This window comes from Gopherus evgoodei, chromosome 9, assembly GCF_007399415.2.
Source record: "Gopherus evgoodei ecotype Sinaloan lineage chromosome 9, rGopEvg1_v1.p, whole genome shotgun sequence".
In the NCBI taxonomy this organism is placed as follows: Eukaryota; Metazoa; Chordata; order Testudines; family Testudinidae; genus Gopherus; species Gopherus evgoodei.
The window spans coordinates 28,136,174-28,158,371 of record NC_044330.1 but is presented as its reverse complement, the minus strand read 5'-3'; the positions used below and the strand labels follow the sequence as shown (position 1 = coordinate 28,158,371).

General features: G+C 45.0%; 1 protein-coding gene across 2 annotated transcripts in view; it reads left to right on the top strand.

Moving 5' to 3' along the window:
- The window catches only part of MED12L (mediator complex subunit 12L), a 319,974-nt gene that overhangs the window by 80,599 nt on the left and 217,177 nt on the right, over window positions 1-22,198 (top strand). For both annotated transcript variants that reach the window (XM_030575113.1, XM_030575112.1), the window contains 2 exons: window positions 9,374-9,505; window positions 10,944-11,070. In XM_030575113.1, coding sequence (XP_030430973.1) covers window positions 9,374-9,505; window positions 10,944-11,070 — 259 coding nt within the window. The remainder of the gene's footprint in view (window positions 1-9,373; window positions 9,506-10,943; window positions 11,071-22,198) is intronic.

Here is a 22,198-nt window from a genome sequence, read left to right as displayed (position 1 = left end):
CCGTCCGAGAAGAGGATGCAATCGGGGCTGTCCAGTGGCACGTCAAACAGGTTGTCTCTTATTTGTAAGATGCTGTAAACTACTTCCACACAGTCGTGCTGGTCCTGGGGGACTGGCAGGTCAGGAAGCAAGGTAGCTGGATTAAGGGGTCCACACCTTTCAAAAATTAGGTTAGTGTCTTCTAAGAGTTCGGCCTCTAGCTGTTGCTGACGATGGGCCGAAAAGACTTGGGTTGTGCCCCTACGCAGAAGGGCTGACAAGGCATGAGAGGTCCAAACCGTGGTAAAATGACCCAGGGTTAGGCTCTTTGCCTTTGTGATCAGCAGGGCAGCTGCTGCCAGAGTCCGGGTGCAGGATGGGGTTCCCTGAGCGACAGGGTCGATTTGCTGAGAGTAAAAAGCAAGCGGGAAATGGTGGGGCCCGCTCAGCTGGGTAAGGACACCACTAGCAATTCCGCCCCTCTCGTGGACAAAAAGGTGAAAGGGTTTGCTGTAATTGGGGGGGCGGAGAGACATGGAGGAGGCCACACTGTCCTTGAGTAACTGAAAGGCTTGAATAGTGTCCGGGGACCACTGCAAAGGGTCAGGAGCAAGGTTAGCAGTGAGTCGGTGGAGCGGTTTGCTTAACTCCCCGCAGGACGGCAACCAGGGGCGACAGAAGCCAATTAATCCTAAGAAACCTCGAAGTTGTTTCTTGGTGTTCGGTAGAGGGCAGTTTTGAATAGTCTTTATGCGGGCTGGGTCCATCTGTCTTCCCTCTGGGGTTAACAGGAAGCCCAGATATCGGACCTTCTGTGAGACCCACTGAATCTTTCTAGGGTCTACCTTGTGGCCTCTGGTGTGTAGGTATAATAAAAGTGCCTTACCATCGATGCGGAGGGCAGCTTCTTCGCGATTACCTAATAGGATGTCATCTACGTATAGGACCAATGTGGATCCCTGCGGACTGGTGAAACCTTTCAAGTCGTGGCGGAGGCACTGGCTGAAAATCGTGGGGCTGTCTCTGTAGCCTTGAGGAAGTCGTTGCCAGACATAACTTTGTCCCTCCCAGGTGAAACCAAAGAGATACTGAGAGTCTGGGTGCACAGGAATGCTGAAAAAAGCTGATTTTAAGTCAATAACAGTGAACCACTCAGCATCCCAGGGGATTTGGCTGATGATAGTAGCTGGGTCAGGAACTACTGCATGAAGAGGGACCACATACTGATTAACAACTCGTAGATCCTGTACAAAGCGCCAACGAACAGGGTCTCCATCCTTTTTAGGAGGCTTTTTGACAGGCAGTATAGGGGTGTTACAGGGAGTGCGCTGAGGGCGGACTAGCTTTTGTGCAATGAATCCCTCAATAATGGGGCGGATGCCCTCCCGGGCTTCCAGAGACAGGGGGTATTGAGGGACTGACGGGGGGGTTAAGGAAGGCTTTACCTGAATCCTTACGGGCTCTGCCGAAAGGAGCAGGCCAACATCAGTGTCAGAAATTCCCCAGAGGGTTGAAGGCAAGTCAGTGAGGTCAGGGGAGAGAGAGAGAGGTGTTTCCCAATTACCCTGAGTAGGGGCCGAATCTCCTAACACTGTCATCAATAATCCTACCCCTTCAGGAGTGCAGGTTAAAGTAGCCTCAAGCTTACAGAGTAAATCCCGGCCCATCAAAGGGATCGGACAAGCTGGGGAAAAAAGAAAACGGTGAGAAAAACATTTATCAGCATAAATAACATTCAAAGGCAAAGTGAGTCCCAGAGACTGTGGGTTGCCCTCCACCCCAGTCGTAGTTTTAACCTCAGAGGATAGCCAGGGAGAGGGGGCATGATTTAAAAGAGAGAAAGTAGCCCCAGTATCAATGAGGAAAGAGACAGGCAGTCCCTGGACTGAAAGGGTTAAACGAGGCTCTTTGCTGGGAGGGGAGAAAGTGAGAAAGGAGCCAGCTAAAGACATTAAGGAAATAAGACCATCACATTGTTTGCCTTCTCCCCCGGGGTACCGTCATTGAGGAGGCTGAGTTTGCTGCGGCTGCTGCTGTTTCCCGTAGTTGATCCAGGCCTGGGGGATGGGCTGAGCTGGTGGTGCAGGGGTGTATTCCTCACTTGTATAAGCATCTGCGGATGCAACCAGACCCTCTGGGCGTCCCCAGGGGCATTCACGTTTAAAGTGACCAGGCTGTCCGCACTGAAAACAATTTCCTGATGGCTGGGGTCGCCAGGACCCTCTTCCCCGGGCACCCTGGAATCCGCTGCCAAGGCCACGGCCTTTGCCTCGAACACCACCGTGAAAAGCTAAAGCCATCAGCTTATATTCTTCCTTTTTCTCTTTCTTTTTACTACTTTCCCTTTCTTTCTCCCAGGCAAAATCAGCTACTTCCAACACTGAAGTGACTGACTCACCTCCCCAACCAGGGCGAAACTTTAAGAAGTAATCCCTTACAGGGGGCACCGACTGATTCACAAAAAATGAAATAAGAGTAGGGTGGTCTGCTTCTCTCTCAGGATCCATCTGAGTGAACATTCGGGCCCCCTCCAATAGCCTCGACCAGAACTTTCTGGGCGGCTCATCAGATTCCTGCCGAATCTGCATGAGCTTAGCCTGATTAGGCGAGCGGCGAGCCATTTCCTTGAGTCTCTCTAACAATCGCTCTCGGTCTGTTTGCAGCTGAGTCAGCCTTAGCTGAGTCCAGTTAGGGGATTCCAGCCAGCGGCCAGATCCCGCCTATCCATCCAAGTAAAATTAGCTGCATTGCTATCTCCCCATGTCCTTTCTGCCATCCACAATCTACTACGTTCTTCTCCGGTCAAAACTCTACTTAACAACTGATCCACATCCGTATAAGTAGGATTATAACTTAAAAACAATCTTTCTAGAAGTTCTATGATCTTTCGGGGATTTTCCCCAAAAGACCCTGACAACTGTCCCCACTCTTTCAAATCCCATTCTAGCCATCCTTTATATTCCACAATACTAGCATGTTGCAATCGTCCATCATTGCCCATATAAGGTTGATCGTGCACCTGTAAAGGCATCTCTATAACCATACTTTTATTATTCGCAAGAGATTTGACGGAGACATCCTCTGGGCTATCCGGGGGCATGCACCCTGCTGTACCTGCTTGGACCTAAGCCTAGTAACTACTCCTCCCGAGGTTTGCCCCTCCAATTCCTCCTCATCCTTCTGCACAAATTCCAATCTGGGATCCTGCAGATTCCCCTCTGCTACAAGGAGAGAGTCCCCCTGCGGAGGAATAGGGGCAGGTGCAGAGGGGACCAGCTGATGAGTCAAAACACGCCGTGGTCTACACCCTTCATCGAAATAACCTGGAGGGGGTTCACTCTCGGGAGAGTACCTGACTGCCATAATTTTTAAAGATTTCCACAGCTCTGCTGCTGTGTCCCAACAAAACCAGTAACATAACTGTCCCGGATGGTCTTTTTCGATCTGGCTCTTTACTCCTCTTAAGGCAGCCTGTTCGAAAGAGCCATACGAAGGCCACCTCATCTCCGAGTCGGCCAATACCGCGGTATACCCAGTCCAATTCCTTACACATAGTGTGTACAACTTCTTCCTAGACATTCCTGTCTGTACTGGGAGTTTCCCTTCGTTCCATAACTTATTTACAATCCCCAACGGACTCTCAAGAGGCACGCTAGTCCCTTGACCCATGGTGTCTGACAGGAGCCCTCCAACTGGCGTTTACATTGCTGTCCAATACACGACCCCTCAATATTGAATTGGCTGGGAGAAATCTCCTGTGGCGCCTTGCCAATTCATATATGAGTGGTCTGACCACTGGACAGAGGTACCGCACCAGAAGGAATCCCGGACGAGCCCCCAAATTGTTAGGTAATAAAGCAAGTCCTCACTCAGCTCTCCAACACCCAAGTTCGTGCGGAGTTGGAATTTGGGCACACAATTCTGTCAGAGACCAGACAGCAATGCGTTGATCAACGGGCTCACACTACCCCAAAAGCTTTAGAATAAGTGTGGCCCCTTTATTAGGGGTGAGCATCAATATTTATACACAGAAGTAAACAAAGTGATTAATAAAAGATAATGGTCATGCATAATCAATCAAGATTTTACAGGAAAAGCAAGTTTAACAAGTAAATGCATAGAGATAAAGGCTAATGGCTACTTGAGGAAGGGGGTGTCATGAGTAGTTTGCAGGTCAGTGCTTTGTTCAAAAAAAGGTTCAGAAAGGATTATGCAGAGACGGCCAGTCTGGGTGTTTTTTGGCTCCAAAGTTCACCAAAAGTTTAGACCCAACATAACTGCTACAGTGTTTTACAAACACAGCATGATAATACCTATCTTTCTTTTAAAAACATCTTGCCACTGCCAACAAGAAAAATGATAGAAACATTTGTTTCAGATTTTTATAGAATCTCGTATATACAACATCTAAAGGTCAAATTTGATCTGACTTTGTCCCTTCGATTCAGTGAGCTGACAGCTGAACTGGTAGTCTATTTCTAGAGGTTACTGTGTCAGTCCCTAATCCTGTAAGCCCTTTGGGACACACAGGCAGTCCTTTTGACTTCAGTGAGACTTCTTATATGTGCAAAGTAAAGCATGTGTGCATGTTTGCAGGATTAGAACATACATAAGACCAGTCATACTGGGTCACACCAGTGGTTCATCTAGCCCAGTTTCCTCTCTCTCACAGTGGTCAGGGCCAGATGTCTGAGAAGGAATGAACAGAACAGGGCAATTTTGAGTGATCCCTACTCCTGTCCAGGGCTGGCTCCAGATGTTTTGCTGCCCCAAGTGGCGAAGAGAAAGAAGGGAGGGGGGGAGCCGTAATCGACGGCACTTCGGCGGCAGCTCTACTGCACTGCTTCATTCTTCAGCGGCAATTCGGCAGCCGGTCCTTCCGTCCGAGAGGGACTGAGGGACCTGCTGCCGAATTGCCACCAAAGACCTGGACATGCCGCCCCTTCCATTGGCTGTCCCAAGCACATGCTTCCTGTGCTGGTGCTTGGAGCCGGCCCTGTCCTTGTCACCCAGTCCCAGCTTCTGGCAGTTGGAGGATTAGGGACCCCTGGAGCATGGGGTTATATCCCTGACCATCTTGCCTAATAACCCATTGCTGGACCCATCTTCCATGAACTTATCTAATTCCTTTTTGAACCCAGTTATATTTTTGACTTTCACAGCAACCCCTGACAATGAGTTCCATAGGCGGACTGTGTGTTGTGTGAAAAGTACTTCCTTATGTTTTAAATCAGCTGCCGACTGGGGTGAAAGTAACTCTTTTTAGACTTACCAGTATGGGGGCTGGCTCTGCCCCCCGCCCTGAAGGCAGGGGCCATGAAAGGAAGGAGCAGGCTGAGGGTCAGCATACCCCATCCATGCTCTCTGGCCCATGCTGCCTGGGGCCCCAGCAGCGATTTAAAGGGCCTGGGGCTTTGGTCGCCGCTGCTGCAGTACCGAAGACCAGATCCCTGGGCCCTTTTAAATCGCTGGCCCAGGGGCAGCTGCTCTTTTTGCCCGCCCCCATCGGTGGCTGGCGGGGAGGGGACAATGACGTTAAAGTGCTGCCATGGTAATGCTTTAAGGACAGTCCTTTGCCACAGCAGGGCCGCCGACGGAAGGCAAAAGGGGGAGGGATGTTAAAGCATTTGTATTTGCTTCTTACTGGTATGCTGTACTGGCTCACTTTCACCCCTGCCTGCCGATTAATTTAATCAGGTGATTCCCAAGTTCTTGTGTTAAGTGAAGGGTTGAATAACATTTCCCTATTCACTTTCTCCATCTCATTCATGATTTTCTAGACCTCTCATATCCCTCCTTGGTCGTCTCTTCTCTAAGGGCTGGTCTACACTCGGGGGGAGGATCTAACTAAGATACACAACTTCAGCTATGCTATTCACTTAGCTGAAGTCGAAGTATCGTAGTTCGATTTATCTAGCCGTCCTCATGGCGACGAGTCGACTGCTGCGGCTCCCCTGTCGACGCTGCTTACTCCTCCTGCCGAGGAGGAGTACGGGCATTGATTCACGGATCGATTTATCACGTCTAGATGAGATGCGATAAATCGATCCCCGATAGATCGATTACTATCTGGCGGGTAGTATAGCCGTACTCTAAGCCAGAACAACACCAGTCTTTTAATCTTTCCTCGTCTGAAAGCTGTTCTTTACCCCAATAACTTTTGTTGCCCTTCTCTATACCTTTTCCAGCCTTGTTCAACAAGCAATGGAAAAGCAGGGATAAATTCTGAGCAAGATTATAAAGTTTAATAATTCAATCAGTACATGCTGAATTATTGTTTGTTTGAAACTTGTCTATTTTTCTTCTCTGCTTCAAAAGTCCAGCATGAAATTCCTTCATGTCTAAGGGACTATAATGCGCAAAATTACTTTTGTGAGGCAAAGGCCATCCTGTTACATTAATAACATGAACAGTTTTTGAAAAAACAAACTGATCAAAGAATTTCTATTAGAAAAGTTTTAAAAGGACAATATTCTTCATAAATTATTTTTTTGTTGAGTCTAGTTTGCTTTTTTTTTTTTTTAAAGCAAATGTGTAATACAATGTAGCATGTACTTCTAATCCAAGGCTTATCTTCAGTCCTAGAGCATCTTAGTATAATGAGTAAAGGCTCTCCCATCTTCCTTTCACAACTTTCTTCCATTTGGTGGTCGCTGTCATGATGTCATAAATACATACCCTATATATACTTTATTATTGTGTTGTAAGTGCTTTAGAACGAAAACAATAAAATTATGAACTGTCAGAAATATATTTCCAGCATGCAGTATATAAATTGAGAGGTAGGAATCAGGGTCAGAGTTAGGTTGGAGTGGAAACCAGAGATCAAGCAAGGTCTGGTGCTGTAGCAGGCCAAAGTCTGTGTGGCTACCCATACAACTTCTTGTGGGAACCCTTGGGGTTAAATGGGGTGCTTGGCCAATCAGAGGGTTGCAGGGTACCATCACTGTGAGTGTCTTGGGCAACACTTCCTACAGCACTTACTCTCCATAGTGCTCTTTATTATTTATTGCCCTTATATAAATTGATGGTATGCCCACTTCTCGAATAATGTGTACAGTATCTCAAAAAAGATATACTGGCACTAGAAAAGGTTCAGAGAAGGGCAACTAAAATGATTAGGGGTTTGGAAAGGGTCCCATATGAGGAGAGATTAAAGAGGCCAGGACTTTTTAGCTTGGAAAAGAGAAGACTGAGGGGAGATACAAGTGATGTGGAGAAAGTAGATAAAGAAAAGTTATTTACTTATTCCCGTAATACAAGAACTAGGGGTCACCAAATGAAATTAATAGGCAGCGGGTTGGCTACAGATTACATGGGTGTAACCACACCTTGCCTACTCTGTGTTTTAGGACTCTCCGTTTGCCCAAACTGACCTCTGCCAGGTTCATCACAGCACAGCATGGTGATGGACATGGACTCCACAGTAGCTTTAATAGGTTTTCTAGGCCTTTATTTTTCTCTTTCTAACTTCTTTTAGGACAGAAATCAGTCTCCTTTCCTCAGAAGCATCCAACAGCTCTTGTTCCAAATGACTGGTCCATGTTTCAGTTACAATAGATGGAACTGAGCATAAAGTTTATTTGACATGGGACTAAAGATCCAGAAAATCACAAAAATGAAATCAAACAAAATAAAGTTGGCTTTAATATTAAACTTTGATACACATACAGTAGATAGCTAAGGTCTGACTCTTAGTTTACAATGTGTAAGTCATGATGTAAGGTTTTTAGCTTGTTTAGGAAATATAGTGATCTTCATAAAAGCAGCATGTTTTTTGTTTCTTTGTTCGTCTTTGGGGTTCCAATAAAGTGTCTTTCCATGGCTGATGTCTCACTGTGTAACAAGAGAACCTCATGCTTATAGTTCTTTTAGGTTGTGAAATCTTCATTAACCTGTTGCTAGTACCTGGATTACTTTTCTTGCTGAGCTAATGCCTAGAAAATATTAAAATCAAATTGTTCTGTACATCGAGCTTTCTTCCTAGAAGATGCCAGAATCTGGTCCCCAAAGGATACAGGCTCAATATTTAACCTGTCAACATTTTAAAATACCTTTCTCTGATATGAATTTAATAAATCTGTCAACCCTTTAAAACATGGCTAAAATCCGAATTTCTCATCTTAGTGATCTCCTTCTATTATGTTTTTTTAATGTGTGTCACACCATCTAATCTACTTTCTCTGCCAACTCTGTTTATGAGTAGGATTTTTGCTAGTTATACCCTGCTGACAAAAGAAAAATGAGCGATGCTGATCAATATACATCCCAGGAACCAAACCAAAGCTGCTTACATGTGTCAGGGAAGTCCCTTTTGGAACGGGCAGGGTGGAAAAACTGCATGTCAGTTAAGCATGAAAATATTTTCAGATCTTCTTGCTTACACCTATTAGAGTCTCTGTCTAAGAGTGCAGTCTTTATCAAAAGTACTTGCCAGCGTTTAGAGTAATTCTAGATAAAGTGCTTCAGAGAAGCCAGTGGGCTGCTGTGTGTATTCCAATTGATTTAAGTTTATTTTAATACAAGTATCTTATTGATCAGGTGCTCCAAAAGGTCAGTGTGTGACTAAGTTTGGATATTTGTTTGAACATGTGGAGGTTCTTCCCTCTCTCCCTTCCCCATTCAAGTTCTGTGATCCTCTGTTCCCAAACAATCCCGTCTTTAAGAGGCCTCCCACCTAGCACTGGTCTATGGGGAAGCTGAAGGAAAAGACTGGGTCTTCTATTTTCTCTTTCCCTTGACATACTGAAGAGAAGAAAACAGGGCTGTTTCCAACACTTCATGATTTGAGCAAGGAGGGACCTTTGGCGTGCTCTTCTTAGTGAATGGGGATGAGCGACTTCTCCCTTCTTTCTCTTTCTGTGAGTGGGGGCACTCAGGGTTACTCTTTTCTAGGTGGTTGGGAAAGTACAGACCTCCCTGTCTTCTCCAGACCTTGGTGAGGCGCAAAGTTGAGGAATAAATTACATAAAACATGCATTGAATCAGCATATGACAGGCATGACATTTGTATAAAATTTGAAATATGGGGTGCTCTGCTACACCGAGCCCCAGATTCACTTATGCCTAGTTCATTAGGTACCATTGTCCCTCCTCTTCCCCGGTATCCCTCGTATATCCCTCTACATCTGTTGATGCTTCTGTTGTGCCCCTCACTTCCTCCTCCTGCTGCCACTATGCCCTTCCACACCCACTTTATCCCTTTTGAAGATAAAATGTGCATACCCGTGCATCAGTAATTTCTAAAAATTGCTTCATGTGGATAAAACAAAGTGTTAGTACAAAGTACATTGCCACCAGCAGCCTGGTTCCATACTGTTTCTAGCTAGCAAATAAATAAGCAGTGCTATTCCTGTGCAAGTGAAATTACTATTTTTGTTTCTCTATTGAACAGGTTGCCCCTAATGATGAAGCTGTGGTAACACTGCTTTGTGAATGGGCAGTGAGTTGTAAAAGGTCTGGCAAACACAGGGCGATGGCTGTGGCAAAACTCCTGGAGAAGAGGCAAGCAGAAATTGAGGCAGAAGTAAGTTGTTCTTTCTCATTTTAGAATAATATGTTGGCAACACACTTAAAATGAGCAGTTGAGGAGAAATTAGTTTGATTCAACATACAGCCTTTTTAAACTGTTGAATCAGACTTGGGAAATTGGATGTTATGCCACCAATTTAGGGTTCTTGAATTGCATCTTAACTTTGAATGGTAAAAAAGCTTCTGATAAAAATAAAACTTAAACTACCTTCAGTTAGCTTCATTACTGTTTGTTTTTCCTGTCATGATTTACTTTTGTGTATTAGGAATTTATATATAGTACTGTGTGTGGAGGTTTGTCATCTATTGTCCCTTGAAGAAATTAGTGTGTTAAACTGTGTTGACAGATTATGCATACTAAAGATTGTGCTCTGATGGCCTACAAAATCTGGAGAATTCTAAAAACCAAGTGGGCAATTCTGGGCCAAAATAATGTGTTTTAAAGAGAACCATACATTATATAAAACTACCTAAGTTTTTTTTGTTTTTTTTTCATTGAATCTGGGAGAACAGCAAAAATGTTTCACAGAGCCACGGGGCTATGTCTTTGGCTGGTGTAGTTGACATTTGGCTCATAATATTTCTTTAACCCCTCTATAGCTTCTTTTCTTTATAAAATTAAACCCTCTCTGCATTGGAGATCAAGTGGAGATACCATTGGTACTTCAGTTATTTATTAATCTAATAATTGAGCACCTCAGATCCTATGGTGTGGTAGCTCATTGATAAATATTGACTTTTTAATGGTGGTCAGGGTAAACTGTTTTTTTTATTTTTTACGCCATGTCGAAGAGACCGTTTCAATAGATGGTCCTACTAACAAAGTATAGCATGAGGGGTATCCAAAAGTAGGCGGCAAGACTGTATTGATTTAAGGTGCAACAGTCTTTTTAATGCAGCCAGAGTACTTTTATAGAAGTGCTTCTTCCACTGGAACTGGCCACAGATAGCACCATACACACAAACATATTTTTACTTTCACTCTCCATACGCTCTGTGCTCCTTCAAGCTGCCACCCGCCCTGCAGCCCAAGCAGTGGGGGGAAGGGAGAACCCATTACACCAGTAATGAGTAAGCCATACAATAGAAGAAAATTAACTTCCTTTATTAAAGCTGTAATTATAGCCTGTTTGTGTAATCAATCCAGAAAATTGTTTGGTTGAATTTTACTAAAATATACTAGCTATAACATTTTATACAAGTGGTGATTCTATATAAGTCTCATGCACGTCTTTTCCATAATTATTATATAACTGTTAAATAAGCACTTTAGAAGTACCCAAGGTAGACAGAGATGGGAAAATGCTTTATTTCAGTAGTACTTCAGTAGGATTTCTGGGATTTGGATGGATATTTCATTGTGAGGAGAGAGAAACACTGTCACATTTAGAGTTGCATGATATGTTCATTGATTCTTTTTTTTCACTGTGTAGAGATGTGGTGAGTCAGACGTGCTGGATGAAAAAGAATCTATTTCTTCAGCTTCTCTTACTGGATCCAGCCTTCCTGTCTTTCAGAATGTCCTACTTCGGTTTTTAGATACACAGGCTCCCTCATTATGTACGTATTAATTCATCTCTGTTCCAAAATAGGACAAGAGCAATTGGTCTTGTGTCCAGCTGCTGAATTTATTTTGCTTTGTTAGAGCATGTGTTGCTAATTTGCAGTTTCCATTATGATCCTCTCCATCCATTTTCACATGATCATAATTTTCCAAAATATTTAGTTTTTGTGCTGAAATCTTCCCAGGCATTCTGTGCCCAAAGGTGAATTTTTGGAAAACTTGAGCAAACTCTTTTTATCCAGGTTTTAATTGCAGTATGATGATAGGGAAAAATACACTTTTCATGCATAATACATAGTATAAAGTAAAAAGACTAATCATCCTTGATTTCATGAGGAATTCAAAATGGCTGACTTTTGTTTGGTATATAACTAATTCTTAGCACTGAACTTGAAAAGAAAAGTGGTCAGATTATAAGCAAGTGGAAAAAAATCACTTTTTTTTTTTTTTTAGTGGGCATGCTAAGTAGCCATCAAAAATTTCTTAGTCTAATGCAGCTCCTTTATGGTAAAAGCAGCAAAGAGTCCTGTGGCACCTTATAGACTAACAGACGTATTGGAGCATGAGCTTTCATCGGAGGACTCCTTTATAGTGTTTCATGAGTGTCTCCTGACACAGAAGCCGGGCAAGCACATGGACTGCTGACACTTTTTGCATGAAGGAGATTATAAATGTTTTGTAGAAAAACACATAGTACAGTCCTTCAACAATGTACTCCCTTAGCAACAGGATATTGTGTTATAAGTTTGTTATAAAAATCAGGTGCTAATGGTCCCATTTTGGTGAGGACTACCCAGGGCTTTAGTAAACACTTCTAGGTGTTTACACTCTCAGGGATTGAGATCTGTTTTTGCTGTTTTAGATGTTATGTTGGATTCCTGTCACTAGGCTGCTCTTCTGGCTCCTCCTGTCGGACACCAAGGCCATATGTGGCTTTGTGGGCAAACTTCCCCCAGTTCCTTCTTGGCCTCAGACAGAATTCTAGCTTGCCCACCTTGAGCATGCCTCGACTATTTTGTATTCTTTTTGTAGTTGTTTGTTAAGATTAGTTAGTTCTTAGTAGTGAGAGGATTTTCCCCCCTCATTTTTCTCGTTGGGGAGCCTTGTCTTCCTGGCAGGGCATGCCTGGCTTGCCAGGCTTCAAACACTGCCACTCCTGCTGAGAAGCTATGCCTGTGAGCAGCGGCCTCTCTAAGTGTGTCTATTGTTTGGGGGAGCCCAATGTCACCCAGAAGTACAACTTCTTTTTAGCTCTCAATTCAAGGGCAAGAAAGAACAAGGAGATTAAGCTCAGACTGTTAGTGATGGAATGCTCACTTCAACCAGCCTCTGAGTCAGGTCAGGAGCTGCCCTGCCCTGTACATCTGTCTCCAGACAGATCCAGTTCCCCTTACCCTTTGGTGCAGGGCTTCCATAAGAAGGGGAGGTCATAGGAGGCTTCTGAGGACTCTCAAAAAGAGGGGTAGATTCTCATCTGAAGGAGCCTGCTCCAAAAAGGCCTAGGTTGCCTGTAAGATCTACAATCTCTGAAGACTTGAGCACTCAGCTTGGTACCATTGAGTCAAAGGACTCCTCCTCCAGTACTGGAAGATCTGGAAAGCCCTGGAGCTCGAGGGGGACGTATGGCTCCAACAGGGCTTCAGTCCCCTCTACCAGGGAGTAGGGCAAGCATAAGCGTCCTGATCTGCTATTGTCAAGCTCAGTCCTGCTTTTTAGCACTTCTTCATTGGCACCCTTGCTAATGAATAAGCAGCTGTACCAGTCTCCATTGGCGTCTACATCGCTATGCCTGCCATCAGTGGTACCATCAGCTTTGGCTACTATGTCCTTGGCTGCTGTGTCGGAACCGATTTCATACTCAGTACTGCAAGAGTTTAGGTGGGTACTGTACATCTTTCTGTACCAACACCTCAATCTCCAGACTTCTACTGTACCCTAGGGCCTCCTACATTTGGATGTTTTTGGGGAGAATGAAGGAGACTTCCAGTCAGTCTCCTTTATTTCAGTTCAGAGTCTCTTTCCTCTCCTCCCTCATATTCTGTCAATAACCCATTCTTTGACAGTCGCAGGGAAGATCACGATTGTCATCAGGGTTCTCCAGATGAAATGGTTATGCCTCCACCACCTTTCATGGCTGATGATTTTTGGTAATTTCAAGACCTAATAAAGAGGGTAGTTGACACTCTTCTAATTCCACTTGAAGTGGTCAGGGATTCACAGCACAAGGTGTTGGATATTCTATGTTCCGCAACACCCTCCAAGGTGGCATTATCCATCAACAAGGTAAGACTGTGTGGGAAACACCTGCAGCTATTTCTCCAAACTTTAAAAAATGGATAAAAAGGAATCTTAAGAACTGTGATTTCTTCTTTTCCTGCCCTCCATCTAACTTCCTAGTAGTTGATCAGTGAATGAGCAGTGAATGAGCAGACCAGGCAACACATCTCCAGGTCTATTCCACATGATGGACTGAAAGAGACTGGATCTATCTGGATCTGTTCATCTGCAAAACTGCACTTCAGGATCACAAACTATCAGGTAGTCATGGCCAAATATAGTTTCACAAACGATAATTGATTGATTGGTCTTTATTGCAACACCTGCCACAGGAACATAGGGAACCATTCCAGTCCATTGTTTAAGGGCCAACCAGGACCACTCTTTAAGCATCCATAGAGTCCTTGCATACAGTGAAGGACTCTAGAGCCAGTTTATGTTCTTGGGGCATATGTGCACCTACAAATAAGAGGAGATTTAGTAGGTCAGAAACTGCCCAGAGATTGCGTCCTGCTCAGTTTTCTGGATTCCATAGATGCACTGAGCCCCCCCAGGAAAAGATGTAAGTTTTAGACAAAGAGGGCTGCCCATCTGCCCTCCATGACCACTCAGTCATCTTCTAAGCAGCAGTTTTGATGGGCCAGTCAAGTGGTTGAAACCTCCCACATCACTGGTTTTACAGCAATGCCCATTTGTCCACCACCCTCCTTTTGGGGCTGCCTTTCCTATTTCCAGAATGTTTGGAGGTGAATTACTATAAACAAGTCAGTTATAGAGGTCATAACATCTGGCTATACCATCCATTTTATGTCATTCCATCCCTTCAACTCTTCTTTTATGTCCCTTTTCAGGGTTGCCTTTTCATGAGCTTGTATTAAGACAGAGATGAACTTTGATCTCTGGTTAAGAGCAATAGAACTGGTCCCTCCTCTCACAGGGGCTAGGGGTTTTACTAGAAGTATTTCCATATACCAAAGAAGGCTGGATGGTAGAGATGGAATCTTAGATCTAAGATTTCTAAACAAGTTTCTAAAGCCTCAAAAATCCAAGATGGTGACTCTGAAAGTTTATAATTGATTCACTGGAGAAGGGGGATTGGTTTTTGGCCCTCGACCGACAAGATCTGTATTTCCATATAGTGGTACACTCTTTGCACAGGATTTATCTATAATTCACTATAGGCCAGGATCTTTCCAATACAAAGTGCTTCCCTTTGGTCTCTCCTTTGCCCCCAGAGTATTTTTCCAAGGTTCTGGCAGTAGTGATTTCTGATCTCTGACAAGAGGCAATCCTTGTCTTCCCGTATCTTCAGAACGGGCTACTCAAGGACCATTCTTATGAAGCAGTGCGCTCTCCAGTCCAAATAGCTCTTGCTCTGTTCCAAGAGTTGTGTCCCAGCTAAATGTGAGAAAATCTACATTTAACCCCTGTAAAGAACATAGTTTATAGGGACATCTTTGGACTCCGTTGACAGCCAGAACCTACCTTCCCTCAGGTTCCTAATCTTGTTAGGTTTGGTACAGATAATTCATGGGAATCCTAGGACCACTGTAAAGAACTGTCTTCAGCTCTTGGGACACATGACAGCTTGTACTTTTGAGACTGATCACACAAAGCTACTTCTCCAAAGCTTTCAAGGTTGGCTGAGAACAACCTGTTTTCCAGTCAGACACATCTTGAATAGACAGGTGATGGTTCCTCTTTAAGTGAGGAACTCCCTGGATTGGTGGAAAAATCAACTCCGTGTCTGTGCAGGCATTCTATTCTAGTACCCAACTCCATCGTTAACTTTAACAACAGATGCATCACTGTTAAGATGGGGAACTCATTTCAATGCTTTTACAATTCAGGGCAGATGGATAACTCAGAAAACCAATCTCCACATCAATCTGTTGGTGCCCAGGGCTCTCAGGAATGCCTGCTTTCATTTCCTGTCTCTCGTCATGGACAAATCAATAAGGGTCATGATGGACAACATGTCCTGCACTTTTTACATCAGCAAGCAGGGAGGAACAAGTCTCCGCTCCTCTGTGCACTGAAGCTGTGGAACTGGCGCATAGCTCATCAGATAGAATTTCACTGCTCTACCTCCCAGACATTCAGAAGATGGCAACCGATGACTTCTCACAGGATTGTGAATGGGAGCTAGACTGTCAAGTGCTCTACAGTATATTCCAAAGACAGGGTCTGCCTGGAAGTGGATCTCTTCGCCACCTCCAGGAACAAGAAGTGTCCTCTTTTCTGCTCAAGAATGGATCTGGGATGCCACTCTTTGGGGGACAGAAGAATGATCTGTTATATGCATTTCCTCCAACTCCACTGACACAGGATTTATCCTAATAATACCAACCTGTCTGAGACAAGCTTAGTATCCTTACCTGCTTCATCTGTGCATCCTCTGCTGAAGCTCCTCCCCACTCCTTCTCTCCTCTCGCAGGATGTAGGTCACTTCACCCCGATCTAGATGTTTGTGCAAAGAATCCTCCTGCACTAAGGAAGTGAAGCAGGTGTTGTTGAGTAGTAGGAAGAAGTCAATCTCTGCTACTTACCTGCAGAAATGGAAGAGATTCTCTCTCAGTGATGCTGTCATTGCTGCTTCCTGCCTGGATCTGTGCCTCTTTGTTGTCCTGGATTATTTGGTGGATCTGAAGAAATCAGGGTTCTCAGTAAAGTCAATTAAGGTAAATTTGTCTGCAATATCATCGTTTCTTCTGGCTATAGAGGGAGTTTCCATATTTGCTCATCCTGTATCATCTAGGTTTATTAAGTGTTTGAGGACACTGTACCCGAGACAAAAGACTCCACTCCGACTTGGGATGTTAACCCGGTAAACAATTATTTTATGAAACATCCATTTGATCCTATGTTGTCCTTTACGCCATTTATTTGTGAAGATGGCCTTTTTAGTAGCCATCACGTTGGCCTGTAAAGTTGGGGAGATTGGTGTCTTGATGGCAGATACTTGTTTTACGGTATTCTTCAAGGATAAGGGTTTCTTTGCACCCACATCCTAAATTATTACTTTAGAATATCCTGGAGTTCCATCTTAACCAGTTTATTAATCTACCAGTGATTTTTCTGAAGCCACATAACTCCTCTGCAGGAGTCATGTTATCATATCCTGGATGTTAAAAGTATTTGGCCTCCTTCTTGAACAGGACCAAGCAATTTCAAAGGTCACCACGGCTGTTCCTCTCCTTTGCAGATGGATCCAGGAGTTCTAGGATTTCTGCTCAAAGACTATCAGGATGGATATCTGGATGTGTTGTTACTTGTTACAGAACCACAGGCATCCATAGCCATTATCCACACCATTGCTTAAAAACATAATGGTGTCTGACATATGTAGGGCTACTCTGTGGGCTTCAGTATGTATGTTTTCAGTGCAGTATGCTGTGGTAAACTATCCTGTATGAAAGAAGAATTTACTTACCTGTGCAGTAACTGAAGTACTTTGAGATGTGTGTCCCTATGGGTACTCCACTACCCAGCCTCCCTTCCCCTCTGCTTCAGACTGTTCTCTATGGAGATGTTTGAGTGGAAAAGAAACTTAAGGTTGTTCACCTGCACATAGGGCTGGTGCAACCACTAGGTGAACTAGGTGGTCACCTAGGGCGCCAAGTGGTTGGGGGCACCAAAAAGCAGTGCCCTGGCTTGGCAGGGAGGAGCCACCTTCCGGAGACACCAGAGAGCCATGGAGGAGCCAGTACAATGTGTGTGGGGTGGGCAGCAGCCCTGAAAAGGTGGCGGCACTAGCGGGGAGCAGCTGCAGCCCCCACTCCTCCTGCCCAGGCTGTGGCCTGGTGCCCCCCCCCCCCCAGGAGGAGGCTTCTGTAGGCTGCTGCAGATGCATGCGGGCAGCATCCCCGTGTGCCCCCACACTCCCTCTCCGCACTCGGGCTCTGCGGCTCCTGGGCATGTGAGCTGCTGCCGGGGCGCGGGGCCCTGAGCTTGCTCTGGGCGGGGTAGTGGCTACGGCAGCTCACACTCCCGGGAGCCGCAGAGCCTGAGTGCGGCAAGTGGGATGCTGGGGGGCACACGGGGGCCGGCGCCCGCATGTATCTGCTGCAGCCTGCAGGAGCCCCTGGGAGGGGGGCACCAGGCCACAGCCTGGGCAGGAGGGGCAGGGAACTCGGCTGCTTCCTACTAGCAGTGCCGCTGCCTTTGCAGGGCTGCTGCCCCTCTGTGCTGCGCTGGGTCCTCCATGGCTGGGGCTCGCTGCCGCCGCAAGCAAAACACTCTGGCTCTCCAGTGCCTCTGGAAGGCGGCTTCTCCCTGACAAGCTGCTGCAGCGGCCCAAGCCCGGCAAAGCTGGTGAGTGGACTCAGGGCGGGGGCTGCCAAGGTGGGGTGTGGAGGGCAAGCGGGGGGCTGTGTACCTTCCCAGGGAGTTCAGGGAGGGGTCAGCCTGGTCTGAGGAGCAGCCCCTGGGCATGGCTGGCCCCTGGGGTCTTTAAGGGCTCTTTGGGATTTGCCCTTCACTGAACTGATGTGCGTGGTAGGGGGAGGGGGCGGTGCAAGGTGGAAATTTTGCCTAGGGTGCAAAATATCTTTGCACCGTCCCTGCCTGCCTGCTTGCATATCACTACATAGCCTTGGTGTCTGGCATGAGGAGGAACAGGACGCATGTAGAGGCCAGGTACATTCACATCTGAAATGGAGCACCCATAGTAGGACACATCTTGAACTGCAATTACTGCACAGGTGAGTAAATTCTTCTTTCCTACATGATAGCTTACCGCAAGTCTTCCCCACAGTGTTTTCAACCAGGATGGCTGAGATCCTTCTTTCATAAATTCAAGCCAAATGGTAATTTATCTTTGCAGATTGAAGGATATCCGTGGATTCATCTGCACCCTAGATATAACAGGCCAGAACTTCGATCTTCACCTAAAAACAGGGTCCCTCTTCCCACGCTGTTCACCTCTTCCTACGCTGTTCACCTCTTCCTGTTGATTTTCTTCTGAAATCTCTGTAAACTCTTCATGAGTATTTGACTCAGTATGCTAATAAACTTCTTTTGTAAGTTATACAATACATCAATGGTCCAGCAGGGAGTTAAGAGTCTCTCATCTTCTGTCTGGAGGTTTGTCTCAAGGCATGCTATCTTTGATTGATCTGCCCTTAACTACAAGGCCTAGAGAATGTACTATTCAGCTTGTCTACGTAAGTCCTCATATATTTTCCATACATACGTTTCATATTAATTATGATGACTAGTGTGACATGCTTTCACTAGGCCCTTTACATTACATTACATTATTTTGGGGATCCCAGTACCCTTACATATCTCTGTGCCCTCTGCTAGTTGGCATCAAGAAGTCCTTGGGTCACACAAACCTGTTTTTACAGTAGGGGTGCCTAGTTCACTTGTTCTTTAGAGATTTTTTTTTTTCATTTTGGGGATTTGAGATAGCTAAATTTTGAATTAATCATTTTATGAAGCTCAATTTTCTTAGACCTTTCTGATGGTGTTTTGTAGTATCTTCTCCTTCCCTGCTCTTTTCTTTCTGAAACATAAAACAAAAGTATGTTGAAATCATTCAGTGTGGGGTTGCATAATGCCTTCTTGTTGCTGCGGAATGTATTGTACTTGAATACTTTTGAGATACTGTGTGAGATACTCAGTATCCAAGAATGAGAATACTATGCAGATGGTATCTATTAATAGAGGGAAAAATTGCTATACTATAATTGTACTTTTTAAAAAGATACTTCTCTCACTCCTCTAAGTTACCACTTCTCCGCATTTGAGGGGTTCTACTTTTGAAGCTGTGTGCAATGATATCTGCCCTTTGAACAAATTTTTTTTTTTTAAATCTAGACTATTTTAATTTTATAGCTAACTTTTTTTCAGTGAGCTTCGGCTTCCTTCCCAGGAATGAACTGAAATTTTCACTTTTAGTTTTGCAGGTGTACACTTCTGGTAGTTCTGTTTTAAAGTGATAGCATAACTGGCCTGTAACAACCTAAGTGTGATAGTGTACTATATTGAGAACTACAACAAACAGCGTTTATAAAAGGTGCATTGGGGTAAAAAGTAAAACAAGGCCTTTGTTTGCCAAAAGTTAGGAGTGACCTAACCAAACTCGCTCGTTCATCCATAAATTGCTTAATGTTACTGCAAATTATTGCTGTTTGTAGAAGAATGGTTGTATTTTGAATTAGTTTCAGATTTTACAGTGTAACTTCCTTTTGGTTTCAAATACTTGTTGATGAGTTGAGTTTGTGGCTAGCTGGAGATATTGTTTCCTATTAAAGAAGTTGTGGTAAAGAGCTGCTTTCTGCTACCTCTGCATGATTACAAACATGAAATGCTTAATGTGTTACAAACTGAGTAAAATTTTAATATGATTATGACAAATGCAAATATTAAGTAAAATAGTCACCTTCAAAAATGATTATTCATTCTTGATTCTTTGCCAGCTAATGAAGCAGCAAAGAATCCTGTGGCACCTTATAGACTAACAGACGTTTTGGAGCATGAGCTTTCGTGGGTGAATACCCACTTCCTCAGATGCATGTAATGGAAATATCCAGGGGCAGGTATATATATGTGTGCTAGCAAGCAAGCTAGAGATAACGAGGTCAGTTCAATCAGGGAGGATGAGGCCCTGTTCTAGCAGTTGAGGTGTGAAAACCAAGAGAGGAGAAACTGGTTCTGTAATTGGCAAGCCATTCACAGTCTTTGTTCAATCCTGAGCTGATGGTGTCAAATTTGCAGATGAACTGAAGCTCAGCAGTTTCTCTTTGAAGTCTGGTCCTGAAGCTTTTTTGCTGCAGGATGGCCACCTTAAGGTCTGCTATAGTGTGGCCAGGGAGGTTGAAGTGCTCTCCTACAAGTTTTTGTATATAGCCATTCCTAATGTCTGATTTGTGTCCATTTATCTTTTTCCGTAGAGACTGTCCAGTTTGGCCGATGTACATAGCAGAGGGGCATTGCTGGCATATGATGGCGTATATTACATTGGTGGATGTGCAGGTGAATGAACCAGTGATGGTGTGGCTGATCTGGTTAGGTCCTGTGATGGTGTCGCTGGTGTAGATATGTGGGCAGAGTTGGCATCGAGGTTTGTTGCATGGATTGGTTCCTGAGCTAGAGTTATTATGGTGTGGTGTGCAGTTACTGGTGAGAATATGTTTCAGGTTGGCAGGTTGTCTGTGGGCAAGGATTGGCCTGCCACCCAAGGCCTGTGAAAGTGTGGGATCATTGTCCAGGATGGGTTGTAGATCCTTGATGATGCGTTGGAGGGGCTTTAGCTGGGGCTGTATGTGATGGCCAGTGGAGTCCTGTTGGTTTCTCTCTTGGGTTTGTCTTGCAGTAGGAGGCTTCTGGGTACACGTCTGGCTCTGTTGATCTGTTTCCTTATTTCCTCGTGTGGGTATTGTAGTTTTGAGAATGCTTGGTGGAGATTTTGTAGGTGTTGGTCTCTGTCTGAGGGGTCAGAGCAGATGCGGTTGTACCTCAGTGCCTGGCTGTAGACAATGGATCGTGTGATGTGCCCGGGATGGAAGCTGGAGGCATGAAGGTAGGCATAGCGGTCGGTGGGTTTTCGATATAGGGTGGTGTTAATGTGACCATCACTTATTTGCACCGTGGTGTCAAGAAAGTGGACCTCCTGTGTAGATTGGTCCAGGCTGAGGTTGATGGTGGGGTGGAAGCTGTTGAAATCATGGTGGAATTTTTCCAGAGTCTCCTTCCCATGGGTCCAGATGATGAAGATGTCATCAATGTAGCGTAGGTAGAGAAGAGGTGTGAGTGGACGAGAGCTGAGGAAGCGTTGTTCCAAGTCGGCCATGAAGATATTGGCATATTGTGGGGCCATGAGGGTGCCCATAGCAGTGCCACTGATTTGGAGATATATATTGTCTTCAAATTTGAAATAGTTGTGTGTAAGTATAAAGGCACAGAGCTCGGCAGCCAGTTGTGCTGTGGCATCATCAGGGATAGTATTCCTGACAGCTTGTATTCCATCTGTGTGTGGGATGTTTGTGTAGAGAGCCTCTACATCCATGGTGGCTAGGATGGTGTTTTCTGGGAGGTCACCAATGCATTGTAGTTTCTTCAGGAAATCAGTGGTGTCACGGAGATAGCTGGGAGTGCTGGTGGCCCTATGCCAGACCCTATGCCACCAGCACTCCCAGCTATCTCCGTGACACCACTGATTTCCTGAGGAAACTACAATGCATTGGTGACCTCCCAGAAAACACCATCCTAGCCACCATGGATGTAGAGGCTCTCTACACAAACATCCCACACACAGATGGAATACAAGCTGTCAGGAATACTATCCCTGATGATGCCACAGCACAACTGGCTGCCGAGCTCTGTGCCTTTATACTTACACACAACTATTTCAAATTTGAAGACAATATATATCTCCAAATCAGTGGCACTGCTATGGGCACCCGCATGGCCCCACAATATGCCAATATCTTCATGGCCGACTTGGAACAACGCTTCCTCAGCTCTCGTCCACTCACACCTCTTCTCTACCTACGCTACATTGATGACATCTTCATCATCTGGACCCATGGGAAGGAGACTCTGGAAAAATTCCACCATGATTTCAACAGCTTCCACCCCACCATCAACCTCAGCCTGGACCAATCTACACAGGAGGTCCACTTTCTTGACACCACGGTGCAAATAAGTGATGGTCACATTAACACCACCCTATATCGAAAACCCACCGACCGCTATGCCTACCTTCATGCCTCCAGCTTCCATCCCGGGCACATCACACGATCCATTGTCTACAGCCAGGCACTGAGGTACAACCGCATCTGCTCTGACCCCTCAGACAGAGACCAACACCTACAAAATCTCCACCAAGCATTCTCAAAA